At 40.0% G+C, this 22442-nt stretch overlaps 1 protein-coding gene across 3 annotated transcripts; it reads left to right on the top strand.

Annotated features, from left to right (window-relative positions):
* The first annotated feature begins 1215 nt into the window (after window positions 1-1215).
* On the top strand, window positions 1216-21610 carry MLH1 (mutL homolog 1). 3 transcript variants are annotated; one of them, XM_075745477.1, is made up of 19 exons: window positions 1361-1605; window positions 2309-2399; window positions 3112-3210; window positions 4484-4557; window positions 5661-5733; window positions 6898-6989; window positions 8297-8339; window positions 8961-9049; window positions 10645-10757; window positions 11334-11427; window positions 12397-12550; window positions 13279-13637; window positions 14441-14589; window positions 15926-16034; window positions 16863-16926; window positions 17419-17583; window positions 18278-18370; window positions 18714-18827; window positions 19334-21610. In XM_075745477.1, the coding sequence occupies exons 1-19, from the start codon at window positions 1499-1501 to the stop codon at window positions 19499-19501; spliced, it is 2250 nt and encodes a 749-aa protein (XP_075601592.1). In that variant the 5' UTR covers window positions 1361-1498; the 3' UTR covers window positions 19502-21610. The 3 variants fall into 3 exon arrangements, with proteins under 3 accessions (XP_075601595.1, XP_075601592.1, XP_075601593.1); XM_075745480.1 differs by lacking the exon at window positions 11334-11427 and having other exon boundaries at window positions 1216-1605; XM_075745478.1 differs by lacking the exons at window positions 1361-1605; window positions 2309-2399; window positions 3112-3210; ... (2 more) ...; window positions 6898-6989; window positions 8297-8339 and having other exon boundaries at window positions 11334-11402.
* The last annotated feature ends 832 nt before the right edge of the window (window positions 21611-22442 follow it).

Genomic DNA, 22442 nt, shown 5'->3' with positions numbered 1-22442 from the left:
GTTACCTCATTTTGGCCATTCAAGCTATTGTAGGATTTACTTGCGTGAAAACAACTTGATTCATCATTTCTACCAACAGAAAGGATGCTCACATGAGAACTTCTTGCTGCATTCCTAGATAAGGGCAAGGCCGTGCAGGTGATGTAATTGCTGGTACGGAGGGGGAGCTGCCCGGAGGCTCCTCCGTCACGGTGAGCAGAGGCTGTCCTGCGGGACATGGGATTTGCGCGGCACAACACAGGCCCGAAGGCCACGCCGGGTGTGCAGCAGTTTAACTCTTACGTGGTCCACTAACTCCTTCGCGTGCAACGATCCCCTGGTCAGGATCAGTGCCAGAGCCAACAGGTTTCATCGCATCGTGGCTACGGTCCCTTCCCCGGCCGCGGGGAAGAGGCCTCCTGTCCCTCGTCTCACTGGCCGTACTCCAACCACGAGACCCAGCACGACGCGCGGTTGGCACAGAAAGCCAGAGCTCTGCGGGACAAGCGTCTCCAACGCCCAGGAGACCCCGAAGCTTGGGGCTCGCTGGCAGGTTCCAGCCACGCCACAAATAATTACCTGCTTTACATTGCTGAGCACTTCCTGAGCTCACAGCGTAAGAACCTGTGCTGAGATTGTACGGACATACGCCGCTACGCGGAACAGTGATCAGACACATCCCGGGAAGCGTACTGCGACCACGCAGCAGAACGCACACTGTGGTCACCCATACGCTGCCGCGCGTGCTGCTGTCGTAAGACACACGGCACAGCCCGAACTGCCACCACAAACACGCGCCACGGCGCTCAACTGCCACCGCGCTCGCAGCCACGGTCACGAGGCACGCCGCCCCCACGTAGTGCAATGCCTACGTCGCAACGCGCGGCGTCACGCTGGCTGCAACCCCGCGCGGCAGAGCAACCTCCGGCCGCCAGGCGGCGCGCTGCTCCCCGGCGGAGGGCGCACGCACGCACGCACGCACGCACACCTCGCTGCGCGCCCCTGCAGTGCCCCGCCCCTGCCCCGCCCCCGCCCCGCCCCCGCGCCGCTCAGCCAATCGCAGCGAGGCCTCGTGGTCCCGTTGCCTTCCGGTCCCCCGTCCGTGTTTATTTTTGCCGCGGAAAGGAAGGAGGTCGTGTGATGGGCATTTGCATCGCCCAATCGGAGAGCCGCTCGCTCGAAGAGGCGGGGGGGCGGGTAAGCGGCGGTTTGGCGCGAGAGGCGGGAGCGGGGCCGTGGGCGCGCGGCCTTTTCTTTCCCCTCCTCTCGGCCCCTCTCGAAGCGGTCACCCCCGTCCCTCTCCCCCTCATCCGCATCGCCAGCTCCTCGCACCGGTCTCCGTTCGGTCTCCCGCGGGGGCCCTCTGGTTCCCCCTCTCCCCCCGGGTTCTCCCCCGCTCCTGCAGCAGCCCCCGCCCACTCCTGTCCCCTCAGGGGCCCGTTAGCTGGGGCTGGCCGAGGAGCCGGCCTCCCCTCCTCAGGAGCCCTTTTCCCGCCCGGCGGCTCGTCTCACGGCACTGATGGCCGGCGTCATCCGGCGGCTGGATGAGGCCGTGGTGAACCGCATCGCGGCCGGCGAGGTCATCCAGAGACCGGCGAACGCCATCAAGGAGATGATAGAGAACTGGTAACGGCTGGGCGGGGAGTATGGGGCTGCCGCGGGCGCTGGGGCGCAACCCGGCCTTGCTCACTGAGGGCGTTGGGGCCGCTGCGGCTGCTGTCACCGCTTCCAGGCCACTGGCGTGTAACGAGGTGCTCTGTGTAACGAGGAAGGGTAATACGTGTGTGCTCGTATTGCAGGCACAGGTGTACGACTCTGTTCAAAAAGACTGTCTAAATTTGTGTTTGGGTTGGTTTTGTTGTTGTTTGAGAGGCCTGTGAATCGTTTGCTTTCAGTGTCAATAATTCGGTTATTTGTTCTGAAGAGAAAGTCTGTCTGGGATTAAAATCACCACCTTTTCACTAGTAAGTGTGGTGAGCTGTGTGAGCTGTTTAAAAGCAAACTGCTGAGTCTGCAGTAGGTTTCGGTAGTGGGGAGAGCAGGTCTAGTTCTTGGATTAAGCATCTTCTTCCTTAATTTTTGAAGTTTTTGAAAGTCTGTCATAATTGTTGTGGATGGTGACTTAGAATAATATGTCACTGCCATTTAAAAAAGGGGGAAGGAGACAGTAAAGATTTATTTAAAACATAACAAATTCCAATATGAATGGCAACTAGAGTAGAAAAAAAACTATCACTTTTATGAGAATGATTTAAAATTCAGTTTAAGTCATGTAGTCCTTTATACTCTGGAATTGCTGTTCTCTAGAATGCTTTCTTGTTTTCTGCAGTTTGGATGCTAAATCTACAAGTATCCAGGTAGTAGTTAAGGAAGGTGGTCTGAAGCTCATCCAGGTCCAAGATAACGGCTGTGGTATCAGAGTGAGTAAACAAAGTTTATAGCTGTATGCTGGTGTTGTCTGAAAAGCCGATTCGTTGCCCGATGTGCAATAAGCCAATTCTCACATACACAGAAGAGGTACTACTTTTATTCAGGCCTGGGTGCTAGGTGGATTTCTACAAATCAAGCACACCTTGTTCTCTTGTCATATTTATACACAAATGTTACAAGGTAGTACACGCCCAGTTACAATGATTGGTTTAGGTTTCTTCGTCTAGTATGCAAACTAGAACGCATGCTCAGTTCTTTTCTCCCCCTTTGTATTTTGAGTAAGTGGTATAATTTGGGTAGGGGCCCCATGGGTCGGTGGTTGCAGATCCCCCTGCCAGAACTACCTTTCCCCTAGTTTCCCAGTACTTTTGGTAATTTCGAGTGGTTCTTCAGGGTCTGCTGATCAAACTAACAATTCATCAGTTACGCTTCTACCTCTTGACAATCACATCTTAATACATTGTTTGGATAAACATTAACCAACACAGGGGTTGGACTATACAATAGTCATCCTTAGTAGTACCTAGCAACTGTCTGCAAAACTATCTGTAACAGCCTTAACTACAGAGTCATGATTAACTTTTAAATTCAATGCAAGATATCACTGGTGTTTAGTACTACCTTTTAAAATTTATTTCAACTTATAAATGTTTCTGACCTTGAAAAAACTTGGAGTGACTATCGCTTGTCCCTTTCGCATAGAAAGAAGATCTTGACATTGTATGTGAGAGATTTACTACGAGTAAACTGCAAAAATTTGAAGACTTGGCTAGTATTTCTACATATGGTTTTAGGGGTGAGGTAAGCTCTTCATCAAGGTTTTGAAACTGTTCATTGTTTGTTGTTACACTGTTGCGGTGGGGTTTTGTCATGGTTTTACCCCAGCCGGCAGCCGAGCACCACACAGCCACTCGCTGATTCCCCCTTGTCAGGATGGGGGAGAGAATTAGAAGAGTGAAAGTGAGAAAACTTATGGGTTGAGATAAAGACAGTTTAATAAGTAAAGCAAAAACCATGCACGCAAGCAAAGCGAAACAAGGAATTCATTCACCACTTCCCATGGGCAGGCAGGTGTTCAGCCATCTCCAGGAAAGCAGGGCTCCATCATGTCTAACGGTTACTTGGGAAGACAAATGCCATCACTCCGAACAGCTCCCGCCCGGTCCCATCCTTCCTCTTACCCAAGCCCCTTATAAACTGAGTATGATGTCATATGGTATGGAATATCCTTTTGGTCAGTTTGGGTCAGCTGTCCTGGCTGTGTCCCCTCCCAACTCCTTGTGCACCCCCAGCCATTCCCCTGGCAGGGCAGTGCAAGAAGCAGAAAAGGCCTTGGCTCTGTGTAAGCACTGCTCAGCAACAACAAAAACATCTCTGTGTTATCAACACTGTTTCCAGCACGCATCCAAAACTATGGAGAACTAGTATGTCTGAACTTGTCTGAAAGAACAGTCCAGGATGGGTTCTGCTTTCTCCTCCAGATGGACAACAAGATGTGTAATTATGTTGCCAGTACTCGGATACATAGATCATTCTGTGCTTCAAAGAGCAGACTGCTTGGGTCCTGCTGCACTTTGAACATAATTAGCCCCACAGCCAGTGGAGTCTTGTCCTGAGACTGGTTTCAGTAGGCTGTGTAGACACATCCTTTGAGTTTTCCAGGAAAATCATTGTAACCTAACTTTATAATATTACCTACAGTCGGGAGAAGAACTTGAGCAGGGATGAGAAAGTAATGGCTAAAACCTCCCAGCTGTTTTATGTTAACATGAAAGAAAGAAAAGAGCACAACTGTAGTAACTTTGCATATTTCTTTTAGTTATGTTACATGGTTAGCTGCTTGCATTGTCAGAGATAATGAAATGTTAGAAAAGCCAAAAGAAGGTCCTGGATAAAAGTCGGTGTTATAGGTACTAAAATTTGTTAAAGTTTTACTGACCTGCAATTTTCTTACAAGGATTTTTATTAAAGACTTGCAAATGGTATATCAAAACTTAGTATTGCTGTTTAAAGTGTGGATGCCCCTCAGGGGTATCCAGAGCAGGGTTTACAAAGATGCTTTCTCTTTCTCTAGGCATTGGCTAGCATCAGTCATATTGCCCATGTTACGGTAACAACTAAAACAGCTGATGCAAAGTGTGCATACAGGTATGCTACCTATTATCCAAGTAACTTCTGCTGAATGTAATAATGAACAGAGGTACTTAATTATCTTTTCAGTGATCTTACTAAGGAGGAAGTTGGGGTATGGAATTAAGTGTTTCTAGGGTAGTTACAAAAAAGACCCAGAATGTGAGAAAACAGTTTCAGTGATTTTTAGTCCAGATTCTAAAGGTAAGCTTTAGCTAAACAGTCTGTGAAATCTTAAAGGGAATTATACTTCAGCATCCAATATAGGGTAAACTTTTTGTCTCTGTCTTCATTCAAGGACAAAATGATATATATACACAGCATATCTTGCAGATTTCATAAGTGTGAGCATAGGAACTTACAGTTTAGTTTGCTTTTGTATGGTGCCTAATCCTATCCAAAAAAAAAAGGTTTTGAATATTCTTCTGAAAACTTATTCTAAATATAAGCAAGCCCATCCATTAACTTCTCAACTACTTTTAAGAAAAGAAAGGTGGGGGGGAAGAGAAACTTTGCGTCTTGATTTTACAAAAGATTGTGTGACTATGGTCTTTCTTGCATTAAGTATGTAGGGTATGTGAGAGGGCAAAAAACCTATGCCCTTTGAAATTCCGCATCTGTATAACTTCCTGAAAGACCTATGTGGGTTGGGAATCTATTATGATCAAAATCCCATTACAGCCAAAAAGGAAATAGATCTTAAACTAATAAGAAATTCTTGACTTTACATATAACTGAAGTGTAAAGTCTAGTGGAAGAATTATTATTAGTCCAGGTCTAGCTGTTAAAGAAAAATAAAATACAGTAATTCTGTCTTTACAGGCAAAGGCTCAGTAATACAATTTCGAAACATATATCTCATTATCTGCCCCTTCTTCTCTGCTGTCATTCCCACTCTCCCACTGCCCATCTGGGTCCTAAGTTCAATGAAGACAGTTTTCCTCTGGCAGCAAGGTGGAAGGTTTGCAGCTAATTGTCAGTGTCCAAAGTTCTTTGCTGGGAGGAGTGTGATGATGATGATGGGATTTCTTTTGTCTTCTCCCTTTTGTTGTCATCTGTCCGTGTCTGCACCCCTGTAAATCTATATGTCTGACAGCTTTTCATTTTTATTTTCTGCCTAGAGCTACTTACAGTGATGGAAAAATTAAAGCCCCCCCGAAACCCTGTGCTGGAAACCAAGGAACTCAGATCATGGTAGGTTTTTGTGCCTTTCTTGTCCCTTTTCTGTTCCCTGGTCGTTATGCTTGCACCACTTATTGGTTTGTGTTACATTGTAAGGTACATAACAGTATCACCTTGTAGAATATCTTCCAAATGATGTTGTTGTGTGGTTTTGTTGGGGTTTTTTGTTTTGTTTTCTTCACCAAAGATAGCAAGGTGAATTTCAGAAGATCGTCTTGGTTTGTTTTGGGTTTTTTCGTTGGTTTTTTTTTTTTTTTTGGCCTTCCTTCTGAGAATGGTATAGCCGTTTACTATCAGAAATATTTTAGAATCCTTCTGGACTGCTGTAAGCCTCAAAGGACAGTTAAGGCTACGAGAAGCTCAGAATTTGGAGGAGTGGTCTACATTGTACAAGCCAGAGTGGGAAGATGAGGGTTGGCATGGGAAACTACAAAACTGCTGTTAGTTTTGGAGTCGTATCTTTCATATATCATACGAAGATTTGAATGTGGGTTGGGATTAAAATTGGCATTAGGAATATGAATAAGGAGCTGAAAATAGGAAGGAGTGTGCATCTTGCATAGTGCAAGGTGGAAAGTGGAAGCCTGGCCTAGGAGTCTGCAGGTGTGTGTTTGTCTTGCATGGGAGCATACACCCACCAAGCTTCACATGTCGATGTTTACGATACTGTGTCTTAAATGAAGCTGAACTTTAAATTTCTGCCTTTCTCAGTATAGCAGAAATATAATTTGCATATTGTTTAAATAGTGAAAATGAACAGTTTAAGCTGCTGTTATAATGACATTAATAGCCTTGATTGCAGCAACAGTTCTATTGAACAGTTATGAACAGTTATTAATGTAACTGTTATTTGCGTTTCATTAAAACACAGTGTAATCAGGGAATCCATTGCCATCTGCAGCGGAAGGTATATAATTTTCACTAAAAAGTGAGCTGTAGAATTGTTGCTATTATTGGTAAAAATACTGTACTAAAATACGTGAAAACATACACTTCTCTGGAGTTGCATTTTGTTAGGTGAACCTAAGCAGGTAAGGAATAAATTGAATGTTGATAGTTCATAAACTAAAATATTCTCAGAAAATTTTGTAGTATCTATTAAGAAGATGGATTTAGAGTAATTATCTAGTAAGCGGTTTTTAAAATTATTTTTAATTATGATGTTTTTCTCTGTAGGTTGAAGATCTCTTTTACAATGTAAATACAAGGAGGAAAGCTTTAAAAAACCCAAATGAAGAATATGCAAAAATACTAGAAGTTGTTAGCAGGTAAACTGAAATAGGAGGCTCCAATTTTCTATACTGCCATGGGGAGTACTGGGGTTTTTCAGAGGGACTGGCTTATGTGTGTTTGGTGTGTTTTTTTTGTTGTTGGTTTTGGAGTTTTTTAACTACTTGTTAGTGTATGGTGGCAGATAACAGTCCAACTTGATACAGAAAATCCAAAGGAGAAACAGTATTCAGTCTATGACTGTTGTTAGTAAGAATTCCAGCAAGCAAATAGTTGGAGACTTGAATGGGTGAACTCTCAATGAACTTGGGCTGAATAGAATCCAAGTAAAAACTGTGCAGGAAGGTTGAGATTTGGCTGAATATGAAAAAGCTGAATGGTGATGTCATGTCCTAAAAAAAAAAAGTATCACTTTAGCTACCAAATGTTCCCTTCCTGGGTCCCTTTGGTGCATCTTTTGCCATGTGCAGAGGCTTTGCAAGCAGGATCTACACAATTTAACCAAAATAACTGCTTTACGCTTTCACTAAACACAAAAGCTAGCAAAGAGTAGCAAGGCTGTATGCTAAGCATTAGCCTGCTTCCTGAATGAGTCTTTACTGGCCAGGCAGACTTCAGTCAGGAGGTGAAGGGTCAGGTCCTGCTGCTCTGGGGAACAGGCTGATCTGAAGTGTCGCTGAGTTACTGGCTTCCAACTCACTGGGGTGCGTTTTTTTGTTAGGATTTTACATCTTTTCATTTTGGGGTTTTTTCCTTTCCTCTTGAATTTTTGAGTTATTAACTGTCCTGGTCACAACAGTCTAACCTCTGTCTGCATTTTTATGTTTCTCATCTTGCAATGTTCTACCGTGTGTTCTTTCTCACAACTTGGCCACTTCCTTAGAAGCTGGAGCCAAGGTTACACAGCTGTAGTGTGTCAGAACTCAGCCCTGGGATCACAGACAGCTGAACCATCTGCCTAGGGGAAGTTAGAAGGGCGAGCCAGCTGTTTTTCAGATCCTTCTCCCTAGTAGCTGAGACTTAATTCTGTTACACTGAGGCAGTTTTGCTGCTGTTCTAGTTAAACCTATGCAATGAAACTGAATTAACCAGGTCTATAGAAGTTCATCAGGTTTTTTTGAGAAATAAGCTAAGCTGATTCTTGAATTTCATATGGTTACAGGTGAATTATAAATAGAAAACAACTATTTTTATAGCTGTTTATTCTACAAAAGTGCAGTTTGGCTCAAATCACGTTACTGTGTAACAGGAAGTGGTTTGCCCCCGTTACTAGCTCCTTTTCAGCATTCAGGGAAATGAACATTTTCTTTCACATATTGCAGTCTTATGTTCACCTATTTTTCAGGTATGCCATCCATAACTCTGGCATCAGCTTTTCAGTTAAAAAGGTATGTAAATAAAGTCTTTATAACTCTACTGTGTGTCTGTATATATGTGTGTGTTACAACGCGTGTATCTGAAAATGCCAGAAAATTTGCACTGCATCTTTTGCAATGGGAATATTGTATAGAGCCTTCCCTCGTACTGAAATGTTGACGTGTACGTTGATGCAGTTTGTATAGAAAACACATTAGCTAAAAGTAAACAAGACAAAAATATATTTGGGAGGAGTTGAGTTTTCTGTGTGTTATTTTGTTTTAGTTTTATGAGCTGTTTCAGCTTATTTGGAGGCTCTGGTTACTAGTAACTCCATGAAAGAGTATGGGGTGGAGTACCTTCATTCTGTATCATTCTTGATAATTATTTACTGAACTGCTCATGTTCCTCACTTTCAAAAATGGAGTTACCAGCCTGAATGGACCTGATGTGATCTAGCAAATCTTGTAATTCTGTGCCATTTACTATCTAGTGATTTTTCTGAACACAAATAGGTAAATAATAATACAAAATGTTATAATGATGCTATGTCCCATGGCTTTGTATTAGAAATGTTATTGTTCAGTCGAATGTATTTCTAAAACTTCAGTCAGAACTGTGAATTGATTGATACTCGTTTCTGCTCTCTTTAGCAAGGTGATACTGTGTCAGATGTTAGAACCTTATCAAATGCCTCAACGGTGGACAACATTAGGTCTGTCTTTGGAAACGCTGTTAGCAGGTACATTGATGTCAAGTTTCCTTTTGACATAAAGTTTTCTAGTAAATCTCCTCCTTTCTCTCTTAAAGAACAAAGGCTGTGTTTAACTTTTCCTGCTTCCATCAAGGTGAATTACAGAGAAAAGGGAGTGTTGCAATAATAGAGCTCTCCCTTGTCTTGCAGAATGTGTGATTTTTTTTTTTATTTTTTTTTAGTAAAGAGGCAAGTTGTAAAGCTGTTCCTTTAATCTACTTAAGGGGAACCATCTGTTTGTAACTTTCAGTGTGCTCATTTAAAAAGAGCAAGCTGCACCTGTGTTCTCTACAAGTTCCTACCCTCTTCCTATGCCATGAAAATATTACCACTTCTTACCACAGTCTGCTGTCTGACAAATGTTGAAGTATCCTCAAATTTGTTTTTCTGAAATATTATGGTTTAATATTTTGACAAAAGCTATGTTAGCTGAGGCTGAGTAAACCAGGCAGAAAAGTTGAAAACAAATAAAACCAATCATCTTTTGAAAATGTATCTGTCACTTTAGGGAAAATACTCTCTCTTTATAAGACATTCAGCTGTGAAGAATTCATTGAATGAACTTGCAGAATGGATTTGTCCTATAAATATGTCAATTTGATTCAGTTACTAAAGTCACACTTCATGTGTAAGGAATGTAATTTTTAGTACATGGAAATGCCTTTATGAAATGCAGCAAACAGGAGAGGCTGCTTAGTGATAAGATTTGCAGTGTTGTTTGTATTTCTTTGCTATGTGTGTTTCATGCGTCTACTGCTAATGCTTTTTTGATACAATTCTTCCTTTGTACAGTTCTGAATAAATTGTCCATTTCAACTTAAATGTTTTGATCAGATGTTTTGAAGTGAAACTTTTTACCCAATTTATGATGGTGTTTAGTCTAGCTTATTTTGACTTAAAAAATGAACACAAATAAAAATGGCACTCAGTATATATTGAAGTTGAATTGAAAATAAGTAGCCCGTAAGTCTTTTCTATGTTAACTTTAGAAGTAGCACAATGCCTTGCTAGAGCTCTGCTTACCAACTATCAAAGTGGATTTCCTTGAAAATTATAAAAACTATTATGAAAATTGTTAATGTTAGGATCTGTATGCATGAGCAAGAAAAAAAAATGTTTACATTTTCATGACTTCCGAACAGTCCACCAATAAATATTAGACTGGCGAAAGTGGACAGGGTAGTTCAAGAAAAGCAATGTTCTTCCCTGGCTGCTGACAACTTTGAGGAGTCCTTGTCTATCACTGTCAATGACTTAAATGGTGAAATCCATATTAGAATTATCAATAGAAGGTTATAATATCATGGCTGCTGTGATATGTTAAGATATTAAAAAGATACTATGGATAGTTTTACAGACTCCAATCATACTTTATTACTATTTTACATTTACTTAGAAAGAAGAAACAGTGCAGCTGAGGTTAAATAATTTTTGTGACTCAGCAATGAATGCTTGAATTCTCGGGTAATTCTAATGTTTTCATTAACTGTGATATAAATAGAAGGTAGTATGTGAGTGCTGTTTGAAATTTGCATCAACAGAAAAATTATTTTTTTGTGTGTTTTTTGTCAAACTGTCAATAGGGAACTGATAGAAGTAGGCTGTGAAGATGCAAATCTGGCCTTTAAAATGAAGGGCTACATCACGAATGCAAACTACTCTGTGAAGAAATGTATATTTTTACTCTTCATAAACCGTAAGTTTAAAAAAACAAGCATGTTGTACAATCATATGTTGCTTACATAATAATCAGAAGAACAAAACTTGCTAACTACAAAATGCATGAGCATTCTTAAAAACATTGAAGAGTAAGTATTGCAGTTAATTGTAGAGCTTAAGGTGTTTTTCCATATGTAATGTGTATCATGTTTTGCACTCTGAATAGCAGAAAGCAGCTATGACTAGGCCTAAAGAAACTCAAGCCTGCAGAGTATCAAAGTTATGACTGTGTCCTGCCAACTTATACAGAGTGGTCTCTCAATTCTGTAGCAACATTGGCACACCTTGACTGTAAGAAATCATGAAAAAGTAGTCTGGTTATTTCAGTATTTGTGGGGGAAAAAAGTACTTCTAAATATAAAACGTACTAGGAAGATATTGTCTGTTCTTGGTTTTGTATGAAGAGTAAATAGGCCTTAGGGGAAAAAATGGGTATAATGGATGCCCTTTGAAGATACAAAGCATGAAGATGTTGATCTGAAGGAGTAGTTGGACGCTGTGCAGTGTATTTCAGTGGGGCTTGTTGAACATAGCATTTTGTTCTGTGTTTCAGATCGATTGGTAGAGTCAGCCGCTTTGCGGAAAGCCATAGAAACTGTGTACGCTGCTTATTTGCCAAAAAGTACGCATCCATTCCTATACTTAAGGTAAAGTAATAGGTAGAAGTGGCCTTTTGATACTATCTCGTAGGACGTAACTAGGGTGAATAGGTTTAGAAGGACACTTAAGTTCCTGATAGTAGTGTTAAGCATTGCTCTGAGGTACTCATTTGCCAGATGGGAGATAATTAAATCACATTAAAGAAATCTTAAGAAGAGGGGCCTTATTTTCAGAAGTAGTGAGTGTCTGTAATTCCAGCTTAAGTCCTTTGATATTGTGGATGCTCTTCACTTAGGAAGATGAGATGCTAGGGATATAGAAGAGCATTTAGGACCAGCCAGATCACTTATTGCAAACTCATTAACATTTTATCTTGCTGGGATTTGTATTTGTATTTTTAACACTGTTCTTGGTATGCTAATGCAACAAAAAGAAGTGAATTGCATACTACTTATAGGAAATAAATATTTTTTTTTTAAAGTCAAGTAATAGCTAAAATTGAACAGAAACTGTGCTTTAAAAATTGGAGAATATGACATAGAATGGAAAACCTGGCTTTGTAATTGCTAAAGAATTAAATCTCGCCATTCACCAGTAAAACTTATTGATATCCAGTGCTTTCTAACAATAAAGTTCTTGCATTGCAGGATTTAATTGAATTCCTGCTTGGGATTATTGCTAAATGACAGGGCATAAGAAGTCATTAACTCATGAGACACTGCAAGTAAAAGATATTTCTAAAAACTGTTTTGTAGTAGTACAATGCAGAGTTTGGTTTAAGCTTACCTTTGTAAGCTGATTTTGGTGAGTTTGAAATAGAGTTCTTCAGAGTAATTATTTCTTAATACACTACAGTCAGATTTGTTTGTATAACATTAGGAGACTACAGGACTATTTTGGCTTCTCTGTGTGGAGTAATGGCCCAAAGTCTGACAAACTTTGTACTGAACCAATTTGTGCCCTCTCTGTCATCCATGGGACGTTTTAGGTTAACTTCTTTTAAAAATGTTTTCCAGCTTAGAAATAGCCCCCCAGAATGTAGATGTGAACGTGCACCCTACAAAACATGAGGTCCATTTCCTTCATGAAGACAGTATTCTGGAGCGTGTGCAACAACACGTAGAAAGCAAGTTGTTGGGGTCTAATTCTTCAAGGATGTACTTCACTCAGGTGAGAATACACGTTTCAAGCAACCACAGGTCTGTGCTATTTTAACTGTTGTGGATACATTTACTCAGTTCAGTAGTACAATTTATACAGTGATTGATAGTCATCAATGTTATACTGGTAGCTTGAGATCTTTGCTCTGTTTCAGGGATGAAATTGCCTTAATATACTGATGTTAACAATGCAGCAGTGAATTTACTGGAGAAAAAGTACATGAAACATATTTTTCTGTCAAGTATCTGTTCAGTCTCTTTTATTTTACAAGTATATTAGCCTTCACATGTGGTAAATTGTTTTTATTTTGCCTTGGTTTATGTGAAATGCGTGTGACTGAGGAAATTGGTTGTTCTATGTATTTGACAACACTTTGGATTTAACCTAAATGAAAAAAAATTCAGGAAAAATATTTCCTAATCTCTCTATATAAAGAACAGGGAATAAGAATTATAATCTTTAACATAAAAAAGCTCAAGGATTTTTTTAATAAAAGATTTCCTCTGAGACAAGGGAATGCTAACAAATGATTTCGCTAACTGCCCAGATGGTGACGTTCATGCTATGTGTATAGCAAGTGCAAAATTGGCAGCCTCTTTAAGTAGTTGATGCTGTTTGTGGGGCTTGAAAGTTCCTTGCTTCTGAGCAGTAAGATGCTGTGAGAAATGTGGCTGATCTTTGTGGGTCTCTTCGTGTTGCTGAATCTCTTCTCTTTACTTCCCCATATCTGAACAAAGACGCTGCTTCCAGGGAATGACTGTTCGTCCAGCGAGGTTGTAAAATCAGCAGCAAACTCTTCTGCAGCTACCAAAGGAAACGGTGATAAAGTTTACGCGCATCAGATGGTCCGCACTGATTCCCGAGAGCAGAAATTGGATGCTTTTCTTCAGCCAGTGAACAACCCCCTAAGTACAGGCCCCACTGAAGTGATGACAGAGGTTAACGCAGGACCTCCGGAGGGTGCGGTCAGGCCACAGGATGCTGAAATGGAAGACGTCAGTGATCTAGTTGAAGTGGTTGATATTCAGGAGGACACTGCGATGCCTGGGGAGCTGAGTGAGAGTGGACGCTCGTCTCCTGAGACAGTGCCTCCTCGGTAAGCCTCATCTTGCCTGAGGTCATGCAAGGCCACCTATTTATTTCATGGCATGGCCCTGAAACTGAAGATTTTTCAGATCTCTTTGCACTTCCGCTTTGTCATAAGGAAAAACTTTCTTGGAATAACTTTCCATGGCATTTTGATGAGAACTTAAACTTCTTCTGTGAACTGTAAATTACATAGCTCGTGATAAAATTTGTAACTGGAATGGGATTTCCATGCATACTGAAAGGCAGGAAACAGTATAAATAATGACATTAACTTTAGTTTAGGGAGATCATACTGGTCTGTCTGTATTTGGAAGCCCTCCTTTTGTGACAGGATAGAAAGAGAGAAACTATGTTTAGAAACTCCATTACCCTAGTAAAGATAAAAGCGCTGTAATCTTTTCATAGCTCCTGCAGGAGCTGTTCTGAGAGGCTGAAGTTTTCTCAGGGAATCTGATTTCCCCCCCCCACCCCCTACAGTATTACAGAAAAATGATCATGAACAAAATCATTAGAAATACCAACACTTTTTTTATCTGTCTTTTAGAGCACAGTTGTCTTGGTGCTTAAACAACAGATGTCTGATGTGATTGATATTTGAGAGTTGTAAATTCTCTTATGAACTACCTTTTCCTAACAAATTGTGCCTTGGAAGTGAACTAAGCCAGCCTTTCTTTCTGGGAGGCTTTGGAAAAATTTGCATTTCCTGTGTTAACGTACAGCACATGACTTGAGCGGTCCATCTGTTGCGTGTGTGTTTTGCCTAAGCGATAAGAGAATTGACCATAATTCCTTTTTGTTTTGGTATTGCAGAAAGAGGCCACGGGAAGATGTGGACATGCAAATGGAGAAAGGCGAGACAAGAAAGGACATGACTGCTGCCTGCACCCCTAGAAGAAGAATTATCAACTTGACCAGTATATTGACACTCCAGGAAGAAATTAATAACCAGGCACATGCAAGTAAGCAAGCCTTTTGCTTCAAGATGATTGTTATTCCACCAACTTAAATATGATTTGTTTGAACTGCTGAGGAAAAAGATATTTAAAAGGTGGCCCAGTCAGCTCACTGTGCCGCTAAGCGAGCTTTTAACAAAAACGCTTGTTAGACATCAAGGGCCAAAGTGCTGCCATACAGAGCCATGCTGGAGGAGTGTTTTAAACTTTAGTCTATCTTGTTAGTTGATAAAAGTTTTATGCATCCTAAATAGCTTGCAAACCTTAACTTGCATCATAACTAATAACACTATAAAATCACAGCTTGAAAAGCTAAGTTTATTTTGTAATTTTCCAACAGAAGTGGCAGCTATGATATAGTCACTACAAAAATTTTGCTTAGTTGCACAATTGAAGTCAACTGGGACAGCCTTGATAATCATAGTTTTTATTTACTGCTTTTGCTTTTTATTTTCATTTGCATCTGTCCTACTTATATGAAGTGATGAGACTGGTGAAATACTATTCTATCTTCTGTGGTAAGAGTTGTTCTAGAAAAAGGTAAAAGGTTTAATTCTTCCTAGGGTTGTTCCCCTCTTAACTCTTTCACTTGCCTTCAGAATCATATTGAGTCATGTAGCCTGTATTATTCAGTCTTAATGTTGGAAATCTCATGTTCTTGGGTTTTTGTTGAATTTATCTTGATTTTTCTGGTAGTCAGAATTGGGGAAGCTCCACAGCTAAAATGGCTAGACTAACGGACACCTAAAATAAATTTTATAAATTACTAAAAATCTTGATCTTTAGAAAGCATGTACTTACACTTGTGCTCCAGAAAAAAATTTTGCATTAGGCTGGTAATTCTGAGCTGGTAATTGCTTATCTGATTGTCACTGTTTAAATACTGGAATGGAACAGTTGTCTGTGAGCCATAAAATGTCCAAAAATGTCTCAAAACATGTGGTGGAACTTGTGCAGCTGCTTGAGCTTCTGTCTTGTCCTCACATCTGTAAGAAATACCTACAGGAGCCTCTTATAAGAAAGAAATACTATTCTCTTGGAAAAGGTAACAGTGGAATTTGGGTAGTGTACATAACTATTCTCACTTATGCTTTAATATATATATATGTGTATGCACATATGCCGGTTTTGGCTGGGATGAGATAGATATGATTAAGATTTCAAAATATGTTGATAACTGGTAGTACAGGCCTATAAGTAGAAGCAAGTGTGTTGTAGTGACTGACCAGTAACCTGAGACTTTAAAACAAAGAGACATGAACCGCTCAACTAAATATATTAAGGCAGGGCTGCAAACCTGAAATTACATTTGGTTTTTTCCCCACCCCCTCAATTGTTTCAGATCTCCAGGAGATGCTCCATGATCACTCCTTTGTTGGCTGTGTCAGTCCTCAGTGGGCTCTGGTGCAATATCAGACAAAACTGTATCTTCTCAATACAACAAAACTCAGGTAAAGAAGCCGTTAGACTTGTTGGCAGTTGAAATAAGTACCGATTTCCAAGCTAATTAGCAGGAGGAAGGAAATGACAGAAGAAACAACATGATTTTTCTTGTTGCTTATCTGAAAAGTCATGAGGCTAAAGATGAAGCAGTCAGTTCAGAACAGTGGAAACAAGTCTGGTGTGCTTGGGAAAAGTTGCAGGGAATCGGTGTAATGCCAGCTATTGTATTGTGTGCTCACAGACTGGGGGACAGCAATGACGTTTTACTTGCTTCAGGATTTTCTACTGCAGCAACTTGTCTACAGCACACTCTATAAAGATGAGCAAGCAGAGGCTTTGGAAAAGTCATGTAAAATGATGTGTCCAGTTGCGTTGAGAAGCTGCAGGACATGATCATAACACAAAGCTTCTATTTTTTTGCACATGCACTCTTACTGGGCCAGCTACATAAATTTGGTAACAAATATGAGAATATACTTAAAATTAGACATGTCTATCAATTTCCAAGATCCTGTGTGTTTCTTGGAGTGCAGCAAAGGAGTAAAGAGGTTGAAATATAAGGTATCTGGGAATAAATTGTTAGTGGCTGCATGCTTGAGTACATGACACTTCTGCACCAACGTGGGTGATGTCAGAAACCATGTAACAGATTTAATTGCAAATGTCTGTATAGTGTGTGTGAATCTTAAACTGTTAGTTAAAGTAAGATTTTTGTTAATATGAATGGATGTGTACATCTGATATTTCCAAGATGACCCTTACTTTCACCTCTTAATTATGGTAATTTGGAGATAGGTGATCTTGTCAATGTAACTGATTTTTGTACTTCAATTTAGCCAAGAACTCTTCTACCAGATACTTGTTTATGACTTTGCAAACTTTGGAGTCTTAAGGTTGTCTGTAAGTATAATTTTACATTATATTCCAGATAAAAATATTTTTAATTTAGTTACAGTAAGCCTGTCCTTTCAAATTTGGACAGGTTGGTTTTTGTCCAGAAGAGCAATGTTTTGTTTCTTTTACAATAATAGAATGTAGAGAAAACTCAGTAATTTTGTAGCTACTACTGTAAGTTGTCATCCTGCCTCTTACTAGTGTCACTTCTAGATATTCACCAAGTTTTGCTGTTGCCTGTTACATTGGGATAAATAATATACTGACTGCTAGTGCTTATCCTGTAAATATTATGCCACTTTGCAGTGATTGTGAATGGCACAGAATCACATCAGAAAGAAATTCCTACTTTTTAGACTGGTTATGATAAGCAGAACAGTTTGATCTGCAGGCCAGGAATGATATATTACAATTAGTTTATATGTGAAGGAAGAATCCATTGATTTTTCAATAGACTGTGTTGATCATTAACAACAGTTTTGCCTTCTCCATTTTTAGGAGCCAGCTCCTTTATATGAGCTTTCAATGCTTGCTTTAGAGGATCCTGAAAGTGGCTGGACAGAAGAAGATGGCCCAAAAGAAGGGCTTGCTGAGTACATTGTGGAGTTTCTGAAAAAGAAGACTGAGATGTTGAAAGATTATTTTTCTCTTGAAATTGATGAGGTGACTGCTGTTATCACTTCTGACAGTAAACAAATGGTGTTACGTGTTGATAATGGATAACTACAGTAGTTATCTTGTGCTACTTACTGGAGATGGGGCTTAGTAAGCTTTAGGTGGCTCACTCCTTTCATTAAAAATACTCAGGACTTATGCTGCTTTTACAAGGGGGCTACACAAAGAAGCTTATATTTAATTAGTTACCAAATAATTTAGTGTTTCTGTAACTAGAATGCAGACCAATGCTCTTATCCAAACAAGGTGTGTGGCTTTACCCAGCTCCCTAGCCAGGTCAGGCTACAGCATCACCGTTGCTTTCTGAGTCTTTTTTTGTGTGTGTGGTCTAATGCATCCCTTACTCTACACAAAACCAGACAGCTTCATCGATGAGCGTATAACCCAGACACTTCACTCGGGTACTCTCCTAGGAAGCGAGATGCATGTAGTCAGTGGCTAGAGGTAGAGGAGGAAGCTGAATTTGGGTTTCCCTGAGTGGTTTAAATCCAGGCCTTGTGAAGTTAAACACCACCCCTAACCCTCTGCCTGGCATCAGGCTTTAAAACATTCTAACTTCAGATACCCTTAAGGCTCACTAAGTTTGGTAAGAGTCAGTCTTACAACAGGTAACAGTTTTTTGGTGCATTTACTGCAAGAACAAACTTTGTTTTGTTACTGAAGCAGCAGTGTTGCCTTGCAGGAAGGAAACCTAATTGGGTTACCACTTCTGATAGACAACTATGTTCCGCCGCTGGAAGGACTGCCGATGTTTATCCTTCGCTTGGCCACAGAGGTATAATCTCTCAATGACTGTATTCAGTCACAAGTAACTACTTCTATTCAGGAAAGAATGAATTAAGGCTGGAATTGGTTAAATGTACTGTTACATGCTCCTGCTGCTTTTACTATTGTTACTGACTAGTTGTGCTTTGCCTCTGCATTCTTAACTACTGATTGAATGAGAATACATTTTGATTTGAAAGCCTGCATTTCTACCTTTTTCTTTTGTTCTATGCCTTACCTTATCAGCACAAAAATAGCCGAAGTGTTGTTATGACTTTTCCATATTGAGAATTTCTATCAAGTCTCTGACTGCTCTCCGGAGTCTACTAAATGTCTTCTCTTTCTTGTAACAGGTAAACTGGGATGAAGAAAAGGAATGTTTTGAAAGCCTAAGTAAAGAATTAGCTATGTTCTACTCCATTAGAAAGCAATATTTAATAGATGAAGCCAACTTGACAAACTCACAGGTACAAGAACATGTAACTAGTCATGTGAACAAACAACTAACACCACACAGGAAACAACTTTTTTAAACTATAGACTTCTAGTCCTGACTCTGCTTTCAGTGAAGTGAATCAGGTAGCAGCGTGGCAAGATTCTGAAAGTCTGTAACTTATATTTTCTGAAGTACTATATGTATTAAGAGAACCTTTTAACTTTGGGTATCACAGTATATTTAATACTACAACAGTCCTTGGCCTCTGTGTGATTTATTTTAACCTGCTGAGCCATGATGAATTTCTACAGAAGAATAAGGATGCATATAAATTAAAAGTTTAGTCTGCTTGTGTCCAAGTATCTGCTTAATCATTCGGCAAGTGATTTGCCACAGCTTAAAATTGACTTGATTGTATAAAATGGAACTTCTCTAACACTAGCAGAATTTTACAATTAGTGTAGTCTAACATAATAGTTACTAGAGGATAGCACTCCTTAAGAGAATTTAATTGCCTTTTTTCCTTCTGTATTTTAGGATGAAGATTCTGACTCTGGTTCAACAACATGGAAGTGGACTGTGGAACATGTACTTTACAAAGCTTTTAGGACTCACCTTTTACCTCCTAAACACTTCTCAGAAGATGGCAACATTTTGCAGCTTGCTAACCTGCCTGACCTATATAAAGTTTTTGAGAGATGTTGAGCAAGTTGTTATTTGTACAAACTGGTGCACACCTAAAAACACATTCATGATAGGTTCTGTTTTACTCAGAGGATAAAGCTGGAATCTTGAGGGAGAGGAGCATGAATGTGTCTTCTTCCTTGTACTGTCCCCCTCTGGCAATACTGTCACTAAGGTAACTACTGGAGTTCCATCTTCCTGAGTCAGCCAGACCAGCAAGGGGGAAGTGACTGCACAGAGTATAACAACAACTGCGCAACCAAGAAAATGAAATGTGAAGTGAACAACTGGCTGGAGCTGGACTTGACCGACATATTACTTGCTGGCAGTGGAGAGCACCCAGTGTCCAGATGGTGGAGCACAGAGGGACGGGTAATGGAATCACATTTGTATTGTGATTCTGCTGTATATTGCCCTTGCTATAGTGTGCTTGTCTGGTAATTTCAGCATACTGCTGTATCACTCTTCTAAATCCAAATCATAGGTAAAGGCTAATATATCAAATTTATTTGATATTAAACATGAAAAACTGTCTATGGAACATCTCACAGAACCTGTTCAGATATCCTAGATGTGTTTTTCTCATTGAGTTGAATATTTAGTTAGGAACATTCCACCATTAAGTGACTGGGTTTGATTTATGTTTTTTCTTCTAATGATTTATTCTTACCTGCATCTGCTGAAACAGCTCTGGACTACTGAACAGACTTGATCCTGGCTTATTCTTTTCATTCAGCAGCCACAGAAGAGAATTTTAGAAATAGCACAGAATAGAAATGCCTTATCTTTGTCACACGCTTATTTACAGAACTGTTATTTGGAGCAAAAAGGCAGGTGATGATTTTGCTGTTTAGTTGCTATCAAGCTTTAAGTGAAATAAAATAGCTGTGAAAGTATTTTCAGAACAGCTGCTGAACTGTAGCTCTTGCAGATTTCAGTAGTATCACTTTCATTTCCTTCTCTTCCTCTCCTTTCCCCCTGTAGTACCTCCCCAGAATGTACTTTATTCAGTGCTGTAGCCTCAACTCTACCAGGACAACTAAGCAAGTGATCATGTTAATAGCTCAAGCCCACTTTTAATAAATGATCTTCCAACCCACTTGCAGTGTCCCAAACACAAAGCTAAGCAAAATCCTACATCCACACAGCCCTAAGCAGTGTTGAACATCACTATCCATCTGCTGTGCTATCCAGGGCTCATCAAGCTCATGGCTTTGAGTTTGGCAGCAGCAGCTTACAAGTCCCTGCTGTTAGCTTACTGAGTTGTTGAGACTGGCTGTTTTAATGCTTTGAGGACTGGCTTTTGGTTTGTTCCTTTCATGGAAAAATCCTGCAAACAGAAACAGTCAGTACTGGCTCAAGAAACAGCTGTGATCAGAGGAGTTAGACCACAGCCCATCCCCTCTTCTACCCACTGTGCTTCTATTTCACAGCAATGGAAATATTACAAAGCAATACAGTCCATATGCATAAGTGAACATGTGAAAAAATGTTGGTACTTAATATTCACTGTGCAGGTTGCTCATATATAGCCATTAGGTTTTAAGTAAAGTAACAACACTTACATTCATTCCACTTCAGGTAGGAATTAGGTGTTATCTAAAACTTTTTTGATCAAGCATCAGTTAAAGAATCAGTTAACACTTAAGATCTGTATCTGAAAATACATACCTTACACAGTTAAAATGAACAATTGACTGCCTTTTACTACTGGGGTAACAGTAGTGTTTGTTTGCAAAGGCTTCACTTCAGTTTCCTCCTTGAACCTGAAGAACAGCCACCACCAGTACAGGAGTGGGAACTACGTTACTTCAAAAAGCTCCTTGCATCCTTCTGATACCACACACGCAACAAAGAAATGATGTTCCACCACCACTGCATCCCTACAGGCAGCCAAACAGCACTGTAACACATTTTGCACAAAAGCTAGGCAAACTGGACTCCTCGTTACCCCACAAGAAATAAAAGTGGTACACATGGATTTTCAGTTGATAATGCAACAAAATACCATAATGCATTACCCATGTTTTAACATTTTTATTTTAGAAAGTGAACATATCCATTAAAAAAGAAAACACATGGAGTTAAAAAAAGTAAACATAAAACTAATGACAAATTTGCAACAACATACATAAAATAATTTTACCTAGTGAGTCCCAACAATCATTAAATATACTTCCACCATAGAGAAGTTTTACTTCATTATATTACCAGTCTCTTGATTAGGTACACAAGACAACACTTTCCAGTAATTACCTAGTCATTAGAAGATCAACTTCAGGAATCACTGAATAATAATACATCATCGACAAATATTTGCATACCACCTGGGAGGCAACCTAATATACATACGTCAAAGTACATCTTTGTGAGGTATTACAGTACATGGGAACCATTCCCTTTGCTTTCCAATGAGAAAATTCTCCCATCAGCAGCTCCACCAGCAAGTCAGGCACAGACTCTGTTGCCAGTTTCCAAACCCCAACACCTTCCCTCAGAGGTTTTCTTTCTGTAACAGATTACACAAGTCAGGATGAAGGAAGATGCAAGTCAAGACAATAGATATTGAAAATGGGGAGGCTGAAAAGAAAAGGTCATCCACTCTTCCAGATGAGCACTACAAGATTTCAAATCAGAAGCTTCAGCTTCTCAAGAATATTTAATACCTCCCCGAGCTTGAGCTTTGCCATGTGTGATGAACTGAAAGCAAGGGCAAGATAATTCCAAAAGTAAATAAAGTCATTTCCAAAATAAGGAAATCATCTCTCATATTTAACCGACAAAAATCTTAAGCTGCAGCAGCTCCAATGTAACCCATTTGTAGTATTAAACAGACTGAGGAGGGGAAATATCAAAGTAGTTTTCCCTGTGCAATCTTTGACATGACTATATGTGTCCTAGACTTAAACTAAAAGAAAAATCTCTTCCTAGCACTCTTTCATTTCCATCTCCAAAGAAATAT

The sequence above is a fragment of the Balearica regulorum genome, chromosome 2 (assembly GCF_011004875.1).
Source record: "Balearica regulorum gibbericeps isolate bBalReg1 chromosome 2, bBalReg1.pri, whole genome shotgun sequence".
In the NCBI taxonomy this organism is placed as follows: Eukaryota; Metazoa; Chordata; class Aves; order Gruiformes; family Gruidae; genus Balearica; species Balearica regulorum.
Note: the sequence above shows the minus strand (reverse complement) of the source record. Positions and strands in the feature narration are given on the sequence as shown.

Bases quoted from the DNA above. Each gene is read 5' to 3' on its own strand.
- MLH1 (XM_075745477.1), top strand. From the start codon at position 1,499: ATGGCCGGCGTCATCCGGCGGCTGGATGAGGCCGTGGTGAACCGCATC. The intron at 9,050-10,644 runs GTACATTGATGT...AACTGTCAATAG, and splicing joins TTTGGAAACGCTGTTAGCAG to GGAACTGATAGAAGTAGGCT. The intron at 16,927-17,418 runs GTAAGTATAATT...CTCCATTTTTAG, and splicing joins TTGGAGTCTTAAGGTTGTCT to GAGCCAGCTCCTTTATATGA.